Source organism: Chinchilla lanigera, unplaced genomic scaffold (assembly GCF_000276665.1).
Source record: "Chinchilla lanigera isolate Chin_1 unplaced genomic scaffold, ChiLan1.0 scaffold00065, whole genome shotgun sequence".
Classification (NCBI taxonomy): domain Eukaryota; kingdom Metazoa; phylum Chordata; class Mammalia; order Rodentia; family Chinchillidae; genus Chinchilla; species Chinchilla lanigera.
In genome coordinates, this window is record NW_004955466.1 from 9,695,086 (window position 1) to 9,713,222 (window position 18,137).

Consider the following 18,137-nt stretch of genomic DNA (forward strand, 5'->3'; position numbering starts at 1 on the left):
TGGGTATTTTGTCTCAGCAACGAGAGAAAAGTAACCAAGACATTAGGTAAGGAAAACTGGGTGAAGATCAGTGATATATCATTAAGATGTCTTTGAGATTAGCTGAAGTGACCACGTAGACAGAGAAATGTGTAAGTGGTGAAGTAGGTAACTGCCAATTTTTGTTAGATTAAGATTCTTTATGAGAAATTTTTGGAAAAGGTGAGATCTTAAAATTATAAATTGATATTCTGGTTGATGAAGCTAATTACATAAAGTTATTTTAAAATGATACTTAAACTTTAAACAAGTTTACCAGTCATCAGATCTAGTGCCTTGCTCAAAATGGATATTTCCCACAGTTTCCAATTCAATCAGCAAAAATGGGATCAATAAGCCATGACTTTTCTTCTTTTGCTTTACTTCAAATCGATAAATTGCTTCAATTCTATTGAAGAAAAAAATATATATATATGTACAGCTATTAGAGTGATCGAAACATCACAACATTAAAATTCATGATAGGTTTTAACTTATATTAAAATATATCTGGTTTTTTCCATGAATAAAGAAAGCTTGTTAACAGTTAAACCAAGTAAAAGTCTGCTTTTTGCAATTTAAAGCCACCTTAAATTTAAACTGCAGAGTATATAAAGATTAGAAGACTATTCTGGGTCTAAAGCTGCAGGTTTTTGATCTTAAGCAATTTTAACCTTTTTATGACTCCATTTTCTCAGGACAATGGCAATACTAACAGCACCCATGTCATAAAAGGCTGTTCTGAGGCTTAGATGTAAAATACAAGTAACACTCACAGCAAAGATTCTGGCGCAGAGTCACCCCCTTCCACCACCAGAATGTTATTAAAGTTACTGTTACCATCATTCTAGGGCAGACTAATTTATCCACTTAATGCCTTAGTAAGTAAAAATTTTTCACAGTCCCTATTAAGCCTTCTTATTTAAATTTCAGTTGATAACATGAGCGTGAACTTGCTTTTATATGATTCAGACAGATGTTGATTTACTCTGCTGGACCTCGTCTACTTGGTGAGTTCCTCCACCAGCAGTGCCCTGTCGCGGTTCGCACGCAGAGATGCGACATAAAGGCACACAGAGGAAGCTCACCGCTCCTGATTAAGGACCACTGTACCACAAACTGCAGGCCAGCTGTGACCAGGGATGTGCATTCACTATGCGCTAGGAACTGGACTAAAGAAAACATATCCCGTCTTCATTCTGTAATTCTTTCCATTCCTACACAAGGAAACTGATAGACCCCCAAACATTCTTATCCTCTCATGCTTCAGATCTGAACTAGACAGTTCATTAAACATACTCATCAAGTTTTTTGTTCCAGAATGCTACCCTTTCATTTAAGGCATTTAATTTGATCATTATCTTCTGCTGAAGACTTGGTTCTTCTACGATGGTTTCACAGTTCTTTGATTTTTCAACCTCAGTTCCTTTATTGTTGTTAGATCTATCACTGTGCCCTTTGCCAGATCCCTTGAGTTCAGCCAGCTCCCGTTCCAACTGTTGAAAACCATGCACCAGAAACAAAATAAAAATTAAACATGGTAAAGGTAAAGTCTGAATTCAGATATTAATTTTTAGTGAGATCTATTAAATAGCTAACTTAACTTAACAAGGTAGAAATTTAGGTGATAAATAGGACAGACTTCATAAAAGCATACCAAGCACATGATTTCAACTTTGGTCCATGTTCAACTAATTTCCTTTGACCAAATGACAGCCTTAAGAACTTCAAACATGGCAGTCTCTCAATTCAAAATAAGAAAAGCAAAGAAGTTGGTCTTGAAATTTGATGTTTGCTTATATTAAAGCTAAAGTAAGTTTAAAATAAATGCCAGCTGTGATGTAAATGAAATACTTAAACTTTAAAAATAAAGTTGTGATATTTTTATACACTCACTTGTCAATGTTTTTTCAACATAAATATGAACTTGTTTTCACATGGTTCCAGACAACTGTGCATGTACTCTGCGGTGTGCGTGGTGTTCTGGGAGAAAGTTCATGACAAAAAATAAAGCAAAGCTTGTACCTAGGGGTACACATTAACCTTTGCCTGGGTCTCCTCTAAGGCTCAAGTCAGTGCAAGGAATGAAACTTCAAAACCGTGAGCCAAAATGAAGCTCTCCTCCTGTGCACCACAAGTGTTGGGTGCTGTGTCTCAGCAATGAGAAAGTGACTGAGATGCTTGGATATTTTAAAATACGGCATAAAATATTATTTAGCTGGATTACTGAGGTTTTGGACATTCCCTTAAATTTGGGGCCCAAGGCAAGAACCTTATTTCCCTCACTGTAATCTTAATCTTGTAGGATTTTAAAAGAAATTGTATTGTACAGAAAGCGTATGAATAGAAATATACTAATTATCTGTATTTCCTCAGTAAAATACCTATGTAGAGCTATATTGGTTAAAAAATAAATTGAGCCTATTTATAAAAATGTTTATAGTTTACATAATCTATGCCATTTTTTATAATTGCAGATTTTATTTAATGCAAGGTGATAATCTTTAATCTGAAAATGCAAGATATGAAATGGCCCACAACCCAGAACTTCTTGATACATATCAGATTTCAGGTAAGGAATGATTAGCCAATTAATATGTAAATATTCCAAAAATCTGAAAAATTCTAAATTCTGAAATATTTTTGGTACTAAGCATTATAGGTAAGATACTCAACCTGTTTTACATATGGAAATGGCAAAATGGATTTCATGTACTGGTCTCCTGTGGTTTTTATTCAAATAATTTATTAATATTTTACTTTAATGTTTTTCTGATTATAATAATTAAAACCTCAGTTTGAAAAAGTATTAAATACATTTCAAAGCCTTGGTTTTTACTATCGACTGCTCTGTCAGAAAAGTGAACTCCTGTTAAACATTGAGGTAGTTCCATTTTTTTTTTCTTGTTATTAATAGTGCAGTGGTGAATCAACTTAGACTGGAGTGTTAGGAGTAAATTACTAATAGTGCAGTGGTGAGTAACCAGAAAGTAGAATGCTGCATGTGCCCTCACTAACTCAAGGGCTTTGAGCATCCTTAAGGCTCCCTTCACTGGCAGCCAGTGTGTCATATTCATTTCACTGCCATGGGCACTGCCTGTGCACTGCTACGCATTTGTGATTTGATAGCTGATAAGTGAAAATAGTTTCTTGATATCTTAGTTAACATCTGAAAATTAACAACTGAGCTGCTCCTTCAAGTAGTTTACTGGTCACCTTTTTTTTATAAAGTGCTATTTTATGTACTTTGCTCCCTTTTTCTATTTGGATATTTACTTTTCATCTTGCATCATTTAAAAGTACTAGTACATATTATACTAAGGATAAAAATCTGTGGTCCCTCATTTTTGCTGAAAACCTTTTTTTTTTTTTCAGATTGTCATTTGTTGTTTACTTTTATTAACAATATTTTTTAGCACAAAATCATTTTGCTTTTTTGCAGTTAAATCTGTATTTTGTTCTTTGTGATTTCTCATATTTTATTTGGCAAGCTGAGATCAGTCAAATGTATTTATATGTTTATTCTTGACTTTTTCATGCTTTTATTATGCACATTTAATTCTTTTTTACCTACTGGTATTTAGTTTTGGTATAACGTAAATGAGGACTCAACTCCCCTACTTTTAAATAGTTTGGCTATTTTTTATAATGTGATTTATTGAATAACCAATTGTTTCTTCATACTTTTTAAAAATAAAGTTGTATGTACATAAGAATTTGTTTTGAGGTAAATAATCTTTAATTTTCAGGATCTACTTTTAATAAAGGAAATCCAATTTATTTTAAATAAAAAGCACATCAGGTATATCCTGATTCAAAGTTCCCACTTCACTGTACCCTTTTAACAATATTAGTAAAGGGATATATTAACACTTTAAACAAGAAAATGTATTTTAAGCACAGTCTGCTGGTACCCAATAAAAATACAGCTGAACTACATACAATGGATCTCTGTAACTATGAGTTATACTGAAACACAGAGTTTCTAAAAATTTCACAAATATGTAAGTCTGTCATGGTTTTGAATTGAGGATTTCTAGCAACAGAATGCAGCTTAAATACCTGGAATCAAAACATTTTTAGGGTAAAGTTGAATTGAAATTCAGTATTAGATGTATACATATATAAACTTAAAAGATTTTGCTACCTTATCTGACAGTTTTTAAAAAGATTTAATGACTGAAGTTTTACATTATTAAATCTTACATTTTTTCCCACAAAGCTGAGTAATTTTATTTGTTCTTCTGGCAACTTCTGTAATTTGCATTTTCTATCATTTAATTTTTCAAGATCTTCATTAAGATGCCTCTGAACAGTTTTTATACGCATATTGTAATACATTATTTTTTTAATTGCTGTGGTCTAAAAGTAGGAAACAAAACAAGATTAAGTAAAAGAAGTCATAGGCAATACGAGTGGTATTATGTAAGGATGACATATTCTTCCTCCTGATGGTAAGTTTTTCTAGCTTGGTAACAAATTATGATGATAGCTGGAGGGACCGTGGCTTACAGAGTTCTCTACTTAAATTTAATATGCAAAGCATACAATTTCAGAGATGTCCTTTGTGGATAATATCTATGGGTGAGACATATTCACATTTATTTCCAGGATGATAGCATGAAGACACTAAAGACAGAATTTATAGAGGAGTATTATTTAGCTAGTGAGACAGTATTACTAATATGTTACCTAAGTGGTGCATAGGACAGTGGTATCAATCAAAAATAACTGAGGATAGTATAAAGTAATCAGCTGTGCTATAAAAATGTGACCTCATCAGCCATTTACCTGAAATAATGAAGGAGTTTCTCTTTATTAAGACATTTATATCTCAAAGAACTTGGAAAGCTTATACATGTTATACACACATTTTCTATGGCTACAAGCTCTTTTGATATGTTATGTAGTATAAACATAGTACCCTAGTTCATGAACTTAATTCTTTCCACAATTCTGGGGCAAAATGGCCACATTGATGTTCATACAAAAGACACGGCCACAGTCACATTCATCACTCAATGCAGAGTTCAGAAACAGAAACAAAATTTTGCCAAATGCTTCTGTTTGTGAGCCAAACTGTTTGCAAACAAAAACATTCATGAACTGAGGTGCCACTGTATATAACTTAGCTTCAAACAAAATTATTAGCATAAAAGACATAATAAAAATAAATACATGGTATGTTGAACAGGCCAAAAGAATTCCTTTATTCACAAACATTAGGAAGCTGTGGAACTGAAATAACTAAATTCCTCTGCCAAAAATAAGACATTAATAACAAGACAAAAATTGTTCTGGAAAAAAAATTGTCTAGAAAAAATTGTTTTCTGAGCATGCTGGTATAATTTAAGATGTCAGACACTGTGTAACAATTCCTTATTTGTCATTTATATTACTCCTGACCTATACAAGCGGTATGGTTTAGATCTGGAGCATCCTCTACAAGCCTCATGTGTTTGGATGGGGACTGGCTCATGGGGGCACTATACTGAATATACTAATTGTGCTGTTGGGAGTGGGGACCTGGTTTGAGGTGGGTCACTGGGACCATGACCTACAACTGTATGTCTTCCTCCTTGGTTCCTCTCTTTGCTATCTCTGCCTGACCTGCCATGATGTGATCAGCTTTCCTCTGCCAGGCTCTTTCACCACAGTTTTTCCCTTAGAGCTCACCAACTAGGCATGGACTGAGACCTCTGGAACTCATATTTTAAGTTTCAGGTGTAGAGTATTTTGTCTAAGCAATGAGGAAAGTGAGTAAGACAGATTTTGATACCAGAGAAGTGGCGTGGTTGCTGTGACTACAAATGACCACGTGGTTCAGACACCTTTGGAACTGGCTTGTGTGAGGCACTTAAAAAGATACAGACTACAGAATTCTGATACTGATGTAAGCCAAACTTGATGTGAGATTCTATTTGGAGCTCAGGAGACCAGAATACCCAGAGAAATGTAGATGTGGTAAAGACCAGAAGCAGGTTTTAACTGGGAACAAGGAATTCATTGACAGTTGGGCTAGAGGCCATATGTGTTATGCTCTGGCAGAATATCTGTCTACATTTTGGCATATCTTGAGACTTTGTGGGAGACTAAGATTAAAGGTGGTGGACTAATTATCTTGGCAGAGAAAATTTTCAAGGCAGCCCAACCTTCAGGCTGTAACAAGAGTACCATTGGCAGCTTTTAGCCAGATTTATAATGAAAATCAGGAGCAAAGACCAGAGAGCTAAGTACCTTGAAGAGTTTGCAGTTTCCCCAGAAAGGAAGCAACAAAGTTGGGGCCTTGGAGAGCTTTGCTAAAAAATATTAGCATTTAAAAGAAGCCAAGTACTTTACATCTGGACAATAGGAAAGATGCTTACAGGGCATTTCAGGAATGAGCAAGACCCTACCCTCTGAAAGCTCAAGCATTTAAAAGGGTAAAGGTAAACTCCTTTGAAAGACTGAGAAGAAAGGCTGAGGGCACCCTGCTTGAGAAGGATTGGTTCCCAGGGATTTCCTTCACAGCCATCCATGTACTAGGAGGCCTCTGCAGTCATGGTCCAAAGGGGCCTGGCTATTGCTTAATGTAGTGGTAGGCCTTAGCATCATCCACATGGTTCTGGTTTTATTCGCATGCAGAATGCAAGAGTTGTGGGGTCCGATGATCTGCTGCATTCTATTTGCTAGTATTTTATTGAATATCTTTGGGGTAAAGGGCAACTGGGATGTGGGAAAAGAGAAGGTAAAGAAGGAGAAATTTTGTATGTATATATATATATAGGATAGTTAACATAGTTGAACTACTGTCTTCTATTTCTTTGCTGAAAGAAACAGTTAATGATTCCTTAATTGATCAATATTGCATGTCTCTATTTGTTTTCATGAGAAACCACTTTGAAGATATCAATATGTAATACAACAAGCATTGTTAATTTCCTACCACTTTGTTTGTAACTCTGTATTGTTTGTATTGTTGTTTTGCTATTTTGTAAATGGTTGTCTGTTTGTTAATGTTTTGCTTCTTTTACTTTTAAAATTAAAAAAAAAAGTTGTGGGGTCCGGAAGGCTTCCACCCAGATTTTAGAAGAAGGCCCAGGAGGCCAGGCAGTGCCCCTGTGAGTGCAGTGTGTAAGGCTATAAGACTAAAGCTACACAGCACCTTCCTGGCAAGCATGAGGCCCTGAATTCAATTCTCAGTACAAAAAAACAAAACCTCCACCCAACAATGCCATAGGTGCAGAGCCATCCATACTCTTTGGAACTTACATCTTGCCACAAAATACTCCAGGTACTAGACAAGGACTGTCTTGGTTACTTTGCTTTCATTACTGAGACAAAATACCCAATACCCAAAATTAAGGAAGAAAAGATTCATTTAGTTCACAGTTTAAGGAGGTTTCAGTGTGTAATCAGTTGGCTCTAAGGCAGGGTGGCATGGTGAGGGGGAACAGTTCAAGGCAGCAGAAGACAAAAAAAGCAACAAGAGAAAAGTAACCAAGACAAAATGTGGTACCAGGAGTGCTGTCATTGCTCTGACTATACCTAACCATGTGGTTCAAGAGTCTTTGGGAATGGCTTTGTGGGAAGTGTTTGGAACAGTTTGGCAATATTGCCTGAAAGAGTAGTACTGGAGTGACTTAGGCTGTTCTGTATGGGAGATTCTCGTCAGAGTTCAGAAGACAAGAAGGCTGGTAGAAATCCTGCTGGTAAAGACAAGGTTCAGGAGGTTTCCAATGGGAAGAAGGACTGCATTGGTTATTGGACTCCAGATGATGTGTGTTATGGCTTGGCAGAAAGTTTGTCTGCATTTTGCTCCTGTCTAGAGACTTTGCCTGTGAGTGAAATTAAGGGCAGCAGATTAATTAAACTGTTAGATGAAATTTCAAGGCAGTCAAATGTAGAGGTGGTGGCATGACTACTGTTGGGAGATTTTAGCCAGATTTATGTTGCAAATTAAGAGCAAAGAGATTGATTTAAAATGATTTAAAATATTGAGAGTTTGGCCAAAAAGAAAGCAGATGTACTAAATGTCTTTGCATAAAAGAATGTGCATGAGTCTTTAGGGGACCAGGGGCAGAATGTTATGGTTCTAATGTAATATAATGTTGACAGACTTAATATTGGTTCTTAAGGATTATTAATCCTGTGCTATAATGTTCAAGTTATGAACTGACAAGAATAAGAATGTCTTTGTATCTGGAAAATGATTTAAAGAAATGTCTGACTGCCAAGTTGACAAGGAGTGGATTGAAATGGTTGATATACTGTGTCAACATAAGAAGTTTAACTAAGTGACTCAGCAGGGGGCCGGGGTTCTCACTTCTTAAACATCCTCATCATGTGCAAGAGGAGGGCCTGAAGTTGGTGTGAGTGCTACCCTACAGGGGATAGCTTGCTTCCAATATAAGGGAGGAAAAGCTTTGCCCCTCCCTTTTGCTGCTTTTGCTGTCTTCTGCCACTGTTGCCCTGTACCATGCCACCAGTTTTGGAGTCTCTGATTATGGTCTCAAAGCTCCACAAACTATGAGCTAAATAAACCTTACCTTCTTTAATTTTGGGTGTCACGTGTTTTGTCTCAGGAATTAGAAAAAGTAACCAAGACAAGGAGCTACAGAATTTAGCAATTGTCCTGCTGGGTTTTGGTCTTGCTTTGGTAGAATTCCCTTCTATCTCCCTATTTCTCCTTTTTGGAATGGAATATTTACCTGATGCCATTGTATGTTCAAAATGTTTGCCTTTCTTTATGATTTTTACAGGGGCAACATAGAGGTTGCCTTGAATCTCAGGGGAGACTTTGGACTTGGACTTTTCAGCACTGCTGGAACTATTAAAATTTTGGCAACTTTTTAGATGAACTAAAGGCATTTTGTATAAAGAGATGCACATGAGTCTTTTGGTGGCTGGGCAGAATGTTATGGTTTAGATCTGAAGTGTCCCTCAAAAGCCTCATATGTTTGGATGATGAATGGATCATGGTGTTATACTGAATGTGTTAAATGTGCTGTTATAAGGTAGGGCCTGATTGGAAGAATACTAAGAGAATGACTTGGAAATGTACATCTCCTTCCTGGCTTCTCCTCCTCTTCTTCCTCCTCCTCCTCCTCCTCCTTTCCTTCTCCTCCTTCTTCTTATTCTTCCTGGTTGCCATTCTGTGAGCAGCTTTCCTCCACGAGGCTCTTCTGACACATACTTTAACACTACAGCTAGCCGACTATGCATGAATGAGATCTGTGAAACTGTGAGCTAAAATAAATCTCTCCTTTATGGTGAAGGTGTGAAGTGTGCTTTCTAAATGATGAGAAAGTGACAAAGACATAAGACAAGCCTATCTGTTAGTTCTCCTCCTCAGTCTCCTCTGAAGGTTCCTTCCTCTCTTCTCCTCAACATTTAACCCCCAAGTAACACACTACCCATCTACACCATTCCCTTCTGATTCATCCAGTCCATGGCTTTAAGTACTACCTTTCTGCTTGCAATTCTCCTATTTATATCTCCAACCTGAGAAACACTCTTCAACAGCAGATTCACATATCCAATCACTTATTGAACATATTCAGTTAGATATTCAAACAGCATTCAAACTTTACCTAATGTTAAATTGTGAGTCTTCCTTCTCAACCTATTCCCTTCCATACTCTTCCTTATCTAATCAAATAACAAATTACTCTTTTAATTGCTTAAGCTAGTAATTTGGAATTACAGTGGTACCTTGATTTATGAACGCTTTTGTTTGTAAACAATCTGGTTCACAAACAGAAGTATTTGGCAAAATTTTGTTTTTGTTTACAAACTCTGCATCCGGTGACAAACATGACGGCAGTCATCTTGCCCATAGAAACACAAATGTGGCCATCTTTTCCAAAATTACAGAACAAATTAAGTTTGTGAACCAAAGTACTACTGCATTCTCCAATTCTTTGTTTTCTACCTCATACACAATTCATCACCAAATCCAAATTGGTTACACCTTGTCACTACCATCAGAATTTGACTACTTCTTACCTCTTTCTACGTTAACACCTTGTATCAAAGGATTCACATCTCTTATCTAAATTACTGGAATAATCTCCTAAGCCTAGAATTCATTTCCAAAAAGATCCCACTAAAAGGTAAGACATTTTGATCCTCTTCTGCTCAAAAATTTCCAATGGCTCCCATCTCACTCTCAGTGAAAACCAAAGGACTTCAACATTCTACAGAGTCTCACGTCATCTTTCCCCAGCACTGCTGTCTTCATTTCTTACTTCTCTTTCCATCACATACTTAACTTCAGCCATACTCCCTTCTTTGTTGTTCTTCAAATACATAGAGGCATGCCCCTGCCTCAGGGTCTGCGCACTTGTTGATCCCTGATGGCTTGTTCCCTCACTCCCTTTGGTGTGTTCTCAAATGTCACCCTATCAGCAAATCCTTTCCTAATAATTCTATATAAAATAACAACAGCCCTTCCTCTACTCTACCAACCATCCACTTCAAGCTCCCTTGTTTTACTTTCTCCACAGCTTTTATCATTGTTTCACATGGTAGCTGTTTACTCATCTAGCTCCATATTAGCTGTTCCCATCCCATCAAAAAAAAAATCTCCATGAAAACAGAGATTGGCTGGGCACTCATCTCTAACAGGGTCACAATTACTGGGTTGATGAATGAGTCAGTCAACTAATTTTGTAGAGCATACTCACTGTGTTCACTTTGCAGAATCTCTGCTGGATATAAAACTGCAAAAATAACACTAGAAAATTTTAAAATATGACTATGAATGTGAAGTTGTGCTGTCAATTTTCACTTAGCATTATTGGAGAAGACATTCTTCCCTGGACCCCCAATGACTGAAGTCTGCCAGTAGGCAAGAGCACTAACCTTTTGCTTAGTCGCTATTGAAAGATAGTTTATTTCTTATATTGAAAATGGAGACGAGAATAATCTAAATCTTAGAAAAGTGAAGACAGAATGGAATTTAAGAATAAATCCTTGAGCTAGCAAAAGAAGACAAGTTAAGACAAATGGATAAAGACATCCTTTATCTATGCTGAGGTGATGGATGAGCCACAAAGACAAGGTAGTAAGAGTCTGTTGTGTGCTTGGAACATTCAGGATTCTCAAGAACTATTTACTGGTGATCATCTGAAAGAACAAATAAAAGGGCAAGGAGAGTGACACTGGACTGGGAAAGAGAGGAAGAAATATAATACAAAAGGACTATTAAAAGGTATGGAGAAATCTCATTAACTCCGTTATGAAATTGCAGTTCCTTCAGAGACATGAAAAAGCAGCTCCCTTACTGGAAGGTTCACTGCCAGTGGAAACCCAACAGCCACTCTCTTCACAAGTTCAGAGATGTCATGGTAGTGTGTGGAGGCAGATCCATTATACTTCCTGTGGATTTCAAGCCATCCTTAATTAGATTAAAATCTACCTAATTTTTGGCATACTACCATCAACCATGGATATTTTCTAATCTTGATACAAAACATTCAAGATTATAGGTGGTTATTTGTTACATTTCTACCTTTATTTAAGCTTTAATTTTGTATATGTAGCACTAGTTTGGTTAGTTTTAACTTTGATAATTCTTAAGATTTCTTTTTTTAAGTTTTGTATAGGTGACAAACAATATAAACTCAGTATCAGTTATTTCACTTTCTAGTATTATCAGCAACTCTAGTAATAACATTATCATTGGTATATTTTTATGTGAAATATCCTGATCACTGGGCAAAAGTAAAATGGAGCTGGAGGCAAGAGTTGACTGGATTAAAAAAAAAGAAGGAGAAGAATTGAATGGATAATCCTACCTACCATAGGTGGACAGAATGAAGCAGTTAATTAACCAAACTGAAGTCACAGATATCTGATTAGAAGTACACTTACATCTGCCAGTTCCTTGATTTGCTTTGCTGACACATCAAATGTGTCCAATCTCTGAAGGCAAGGCAAATGATATAACACATGTGTAGAATAGTTACACAGCTGACAAACCGGGTTGGATTTATACTGAGAATCATTCAAACACAAGTCTTTTAAGGAAGGCAGCCTGGTTAAGTTAGTGAGGTCCTAAAACAACAGCAATGACAATGTTCAATTAATTGTGAGTGCTCATCTATAGAGGAGACGTTTGAACACTTAAAATCACCCATGGTCTAATATAATACATTGTAATTGCATACTTAAACACATTAATGTAGATGGTAAAATGCTTCCTTCTAGTAAAAGGCATATATTAAATTCCTAAAGAGAGGATCAACAATAATTAAATATCACATTCTACACAACTGTATGCTTTATACATGTACTAACCCATGCATTCCAGGTAGGCACAGAAGTTATTCCATCACTACTAGGATAGTATGTTTTTAGAGTGAAACGAAAAGTTAAAAATAAAAGTCTAGATAGGAAACTAGAAAGCAAACTCTTGAAGATGGGGAAGGGGACCAGAAAGTGGGGGAGAAAAGGAGAAAGGGTGAAGGACTGAAAATGATCAAGATACGTTATATGCATGTATCAAGCCCCCAAAATTAACATCACTCTTCTCTATTGCAAACATGTACTAATAAAAAATCTAGAACAATCTCAGATTTAAGTAAAAAGGTGAATGAGCCATGCAGGATAGAAGATTATGAAGGGGAAGAATATTCCAGCAAGTGCAAAGGCCAAAGTTGAGCATGTATTAGGTATATTCGGGAAACAGATTATTGTGACCAGAAGAGAATAAACAAAGGAGAGATGGTAGAAGCTGTGGTCAGAGTAACAGTGGAAAGGCGGGTAAGGTTGTGTTGAGTTTCATGAGCCATTATAAGAAGTATCTGTTACTGTGAGAGATGACAAGCTGAGGGAGGGCTGGAATAGAAGAACGATGTGATCTGACATATTTTAAAGGTCAAGCTGCTGTGTGAAGAACAGATTGAAAGAGAAAAAAAAAAAAAAACAGAGGGAGAGCTCATGGGGAGCTTTTCCCCCTTGGCAATGGAACCAGGTTGGTAGGGATGTGGTGCAGGGAATGGGCAGACTCTGGACATATTCTGAAGAGGGAGCCAACAGCATTTGCTGATGGACTGGATATGGAGATGAAGGGCTAAGAGGAGTCAAACACAGTTATGGCAGAAATGAAATGTCATTTAGAGAAGTGGGGAAGGCTGCAAAAGAAGAAGGTTTAGTGGAGGGAAAATCAGCTTGAGGTAGGACAGGAGACATATATGACTTTAAAGAGAAAGTACAGGTACTAAGTTGGAAGAAAACAGTAGATACAAGTCATATGATGTGATGAGATTTAGAGAATGAATGCACATAGAAATGAGAAAAGATCCCAGGACTGACTAGGGGTAGAAAATTTTTTAGATGCTAGCAGAGGGTGAGACTCCAAAACCTTATGAGATATAGGGAGAATGATGGGAAGAAAATTAGGAGAAAATGACACCCTATGAGCCTACTAAATATTTATTTGCTTGGTTTTAGTAGTGAAAGATCATTAAGGCTCAATTATTTGGCTCTCAAATTTCCTGAAGCAAACTGTATGTATACAAATATATATACCGTATGTATATGGTATGTATGTATCCAAAAATAATGATATTTTCCCTAAAAAGGGGACTGTGTCTTCAATAACATGGTTCATGATTCATGTTGATAAATGAAAATGAGTCATTCCACTTAAACATACCTTGAAAGAACATATTTGATTACCAGAAAGGTTTAATCTTTCCAGTTGTTCATTGGCATCAAGACATCGCCCTTTAATTGAAAAAATAAGATAAAAGAAAATTAAATTCTTTGTTGTACCTCTTGTTCATATCCTATGATAATTCTGAGTTATATATGGTCAATTCTTGCATATAAACAAGATTAATGGTGCCATTTATAATTACGAAGCACTGTTGAACAGATATCATCACATCCTATAATCATAGGTTTAGAAATGCTTTGCAAAGATGACATACAAATAATCTAAAGACAGCTAAGTATATATTTTTCATACTGATAAAAATGATTGTAGTATTATCTCAGATTTCAAATGATACAGTACATACCAATTCTGCTTATCATATTTCCTGCAAGGTTGAGATCATTTAAATTCTTCAAAGTCTGCAAGCCCTAAAAATTTAGACGACATACCATGTACAAAAGAGTGATTAAAACATACATTTACATGGCATCTTGGATCAATCTGGTTAGTAGAGGGGCTGTGAGCATGAGTGCTGTGTGCCTCGCAAGCACAGAAGGCAGTATGTACTGAGTAAAGCTATCTTTTATTTCTCCCAGCTGGAATCTCCAGTTATTGAAGAAGGGGAGCACAGAGGAGAAGAGGAACAGGTGGGGGGTGGAAGAAAAACACATCGCACAGATGTTTGTGATCTTAGGCAAGTATTTTAACTTTTCTGAACCTCTTTCTTAGAAATATCTTTGAAGAAGTAATAACAACACCTTACCTCTCAGGCCTGTGAGAAGGCAAGATGATGTATGTGAAGCTCCTGGTACATGATAAAATGCTATACACATGTTGTTTTTTTGACAGTAATAACTAGTCACCAATATTTTGGCCTTTTAACCAAATTATAATCTCAGATACTGTGATTTAAACACACAGTAATAAATAGCTTTATATACAAGTCATTGAAATGATCTTACCTCAATATTTTTAATAGTATTATGGTTCAGCCAAAGAACCTCCAATCTGGTTAATTTCTCCAAATTTTCAATTTTGGAAATTTTATTATAATATAAATATAGTTTTTTCAAATTTCTACATTGTTGAAGACCTCCAATTTTCTATTTTAATAAAAGAGATTTAATAGTGTTAGCTTATATTTTGTCACTAACCCTTCTAATAAAGTTGGTTTCTAAGTACATTTTCTTTTAAATATTACATTTCATTGCAAAATCAATACCCAGCAAAATGTGCTAATATTTTTAGAGGGAATATATAATCCCTCCACCCCAAAATACAACTATATTTAATTTTACATATTTTCTTTAAATTTTAATCAACTCTATTTTATATATATAATCAGAACATGTAAAATATTTTTGATTTTTTTAAAAACTTAAGACTATATTTTCATGACCTTTCAAATTATAATACATAATATTTACAAAGTATTTCATAAAGCTGATAATTTTCTTTAAAATAATACTGAGTGAGCCCAGAAGGCTGCCACCATTGCAGTCTGTGTCTCTGTCCTCCGTGTGCCCGGGACACACAGGAGACTGTCTCAAGGGACCCACAAACCCACTAACACCAGGGTTTGTGAGGGGCACCCCGTGCATGCCCAGAGACATGTGAAGCTCCAGAGCAGGTGGCCCAGGAAACTGCTGAAGCCATGATATGCAGCTGGGTTCTACGGTTTGCACCTGGGCGGGCGTGTGGAAGCAGGTGGATTCTGCTCTCTGCCAGCATAGCCTGTGTGTGGGGCCTGTGCATGCTGCAAATGGCCAGCAGGCACAGAATCAGGAGGCCAATGATCCGCTCACACCACAGTTCACAGCTGAACACCATGAGAACCAGGTAGTGCCCCCATCTACTTCCTGGGAACAGAGCAGGCATCCTATAAGGCTGCCACCATTGCAGTCTGTGTCTCTGCCCTCCATGCACCCGGGACACACAGGAGACTGTCTCAAGGGATCCACAAACCCGCTAACACTGGGTTTGTGAGGGGCACCCCCATGCATGTCCAGGGACATGTGAAGCCCCAGAAAAAGTCCATGAAACTGCTGAAGCCATGATTCGTGTCTGGGCTCCAGAGTTTGTGTCTGCGCAGGAGCACAGAAACAAGCAGTCTGTGATCACTGCCAGCGCAGCCCACCTCTGGCTCCTGTGCTTGCAGTGAAAGGCCTGCAGACACAGAATCAGGCAGTCCACACACTGCAAACCCTGCAGTCCATGTCTGGGCTCTACAATCACCCTGAACTTCCGGGAGTCACGGGACCAAGTGATCTGTGAACATGCCACCAGTGCAGACCACTTCTGGTTCATACTTGTGCCCTGAGCTAATAGGGGACACTGGATCAGATTGTCTGTGACCTGACAACATTGTGATTGGTGTCTGAGACCTGGGAGAACTAGGTAAACTTCACCATCTGCTGGAAGAACCCAGACTAAGCAGCACACCCCAGTGGCCACTGTGGGGCAAGTTTGACCACCAGGAAAATTAGGGAGGTTAGTGATCTTTTCTGGGCTGACAGGGAAGAAAGGGACCGAGCACTTTACTACCAACATCAAACATGACAAAAGACTAAAATGCAATCTCAGAACTCCATTCCTCTCAGAACAAGTCCAGGAGAGACTGACATAGGAGAACTTGGTAAACACACTCCTGAAATTGCTGAAATGATTACAATAGAAATGAAGAAACAACTCCATCAAGCCATAGAAGTGATCAGATCAGAAATAATCACTCAGGTAAAAAATGAAACAACAATAATAATGAAAGAATTGCTCTACACATCTAAAGAAGAAACATATAAAAAATAGATGAACAGAGACAATGGACAGAAACATTAAATGAAAAATACAGAAATGAATTACAACACATGAAGCAGATTCAAAGAGATATCCAGGAAATCAAAGCCTCCATTGAAAGCTGCTAAAATTGCTTGAATGAAGCTGAAGATAGAATTTCAGATTTTCAAGACAGCATGGCAGCTAGCAATCGTGAAAGAAAGGATCTCTTAAAATCAACAAGGAACTGGGAAAAACCAATTCAACAGCTGCAAGACGAGGCAAAGAGAAACAATGTATGACTGACAGGACTCAATGAAACAGCAGGAGGCAACACAACTGACATAAAAAGAATAGTTACAGAAATAATAGCAGAAAATTTCCCAAGCATGGAAACAGAACCTGACATACACATAAATGAGGCATATAGAACTCCAACTGACCATAACCAAAATAAAACTACACACTGCCATACAATAGTCAAGATCCCAGATCTCCAGCAAAAGAACAGAACATTAAAAGCTGCTAGAGAAAAGAAACAGATTACCTATAAAGGAAAGCCCACCAGAATCACAGCAGACTTCTCAGCACAAACCATCCAATTGAGAAGAACTTGGAGTGAAGTACTACAGGTCCTGAGAGAAAACAGTCTCCAACCAAGACTGATATACCCTGCCAAACTTTCCTTCAAATTCAGAGAGAAATAAAATATTTCCACGACAAAGAACAACTGAAGAACTTCATGAGTGCCAAATCATTGCAGCAAAGAGTACTATAAGATATTCTAGACAGAGAAAAACATGACTGCAATTTCAAGAACAGCAATAGAAAGGAACCCTCAAGAAGAGCAAGCAATTAACAGGTAGAAACAGGTAGAAAAAGTAGGAAACCAAGAGCAAGTAAATAACATGACAATGCTAAGTGAACACATATCAGTTATAACCATAAATGTAAATGGACTAAATGCACCAGTCAAAAGAAACAGACTGGCAGAGTGGATTAAGAAACAAAATAAAATGATATGCTATATAAAGGAAACACATTTTACTCAAAAGGAAATCCATAGACTGAAAGTCAAAGGATGGAAAACAACCCTCCATGCAAGAGGAATCCAGATAAAAGCAGGTGGAGCTATTATGTTTGTAGACAATGTAAACTTCAAATGAACAACAATCAAAAGAGATAAAGAAGGTCACTACATACTTGTGAGGGGAAAACTGCAAGAGGATGAGATAACAATCACAAACATGTATGCACCAAATATTGGAGCACCAAACTATATAAGACAAATCTTAACAGACATGAAAACTCATACAATTAATAACACTATTGTAATAGGGGACCTCAATACCCCATTGACACAAAGAAATTGGTCAACTGGACAAAAAATCAGCAAGGATATAACAGAGCTGAACCAAAGCTGTGAACAAATGGACTTAGTAGATGTATACAGAGTATCCCACCCCACCACATCAGGATACATATTTTTCTCAGCTGCACATGGGACTTTCTTGAAAACAGACCACATTCTAGCCCACAGAGCATAACTACCTAAATGCAAAAGAAATGAAATTATCCCGTGCATATTATCTGACCACAGTGCAATGAGACTGGAAATTAATGACAAAAGGAACTCCAAAAACTCCATAAACACTTGGAAATTAAACAACAACCTCGTGAACAACCAATGGGTCACAGAAGA

At 37.0% G+C, this 18,137-nt stretch overlaps 1 protein-coding gene across 1 annotated transcript in view; it reads right to left on the reverse strand.

Moving 5' to 3' along the window:
- LOC102021746 (leucine-rich repeat-containing protein 9) overlaps positions 1 to 18,137 on the reverse strand; it is a 96,958-nt gene that overhangs the window by 70,800 nt on the left and 8,021 nt on the right. Inside the window, exons 4-10 of the mRNA XM_013522015.1 lie at positions 14,626 to 14,766; positions 14,028 to 14,091; positions 13,661 to 13,731; positions 11,875 to 12,057; positions 4,225 to 4,380; positions 1,318 to 1,514; positions 296 to 427 (exon numbers count right to left, since the gene is read on the reverse strand). Of these exons, the coding sequence (XP_013377469.1) occupies positions 296 to 427; positions 1,318 to 1,514; positions 4,225 to 4,380; positions 11,875 to 12,057; positions 13,661 to 13,731; positions 14,028 to 14,091; positions 14,626 to 14,766 (944 nt within the window). The remainder of the gene's footprint in view (positions 1 to 295; positions 428 to 1,317; positions 1,515 to 4,224; positions 4,381 to 11,874; positions 12,058 to 13,660; positions 13,732 to 14,027; positions 14,092 to 14,625; positions 14,767 to 18,137) is intronic.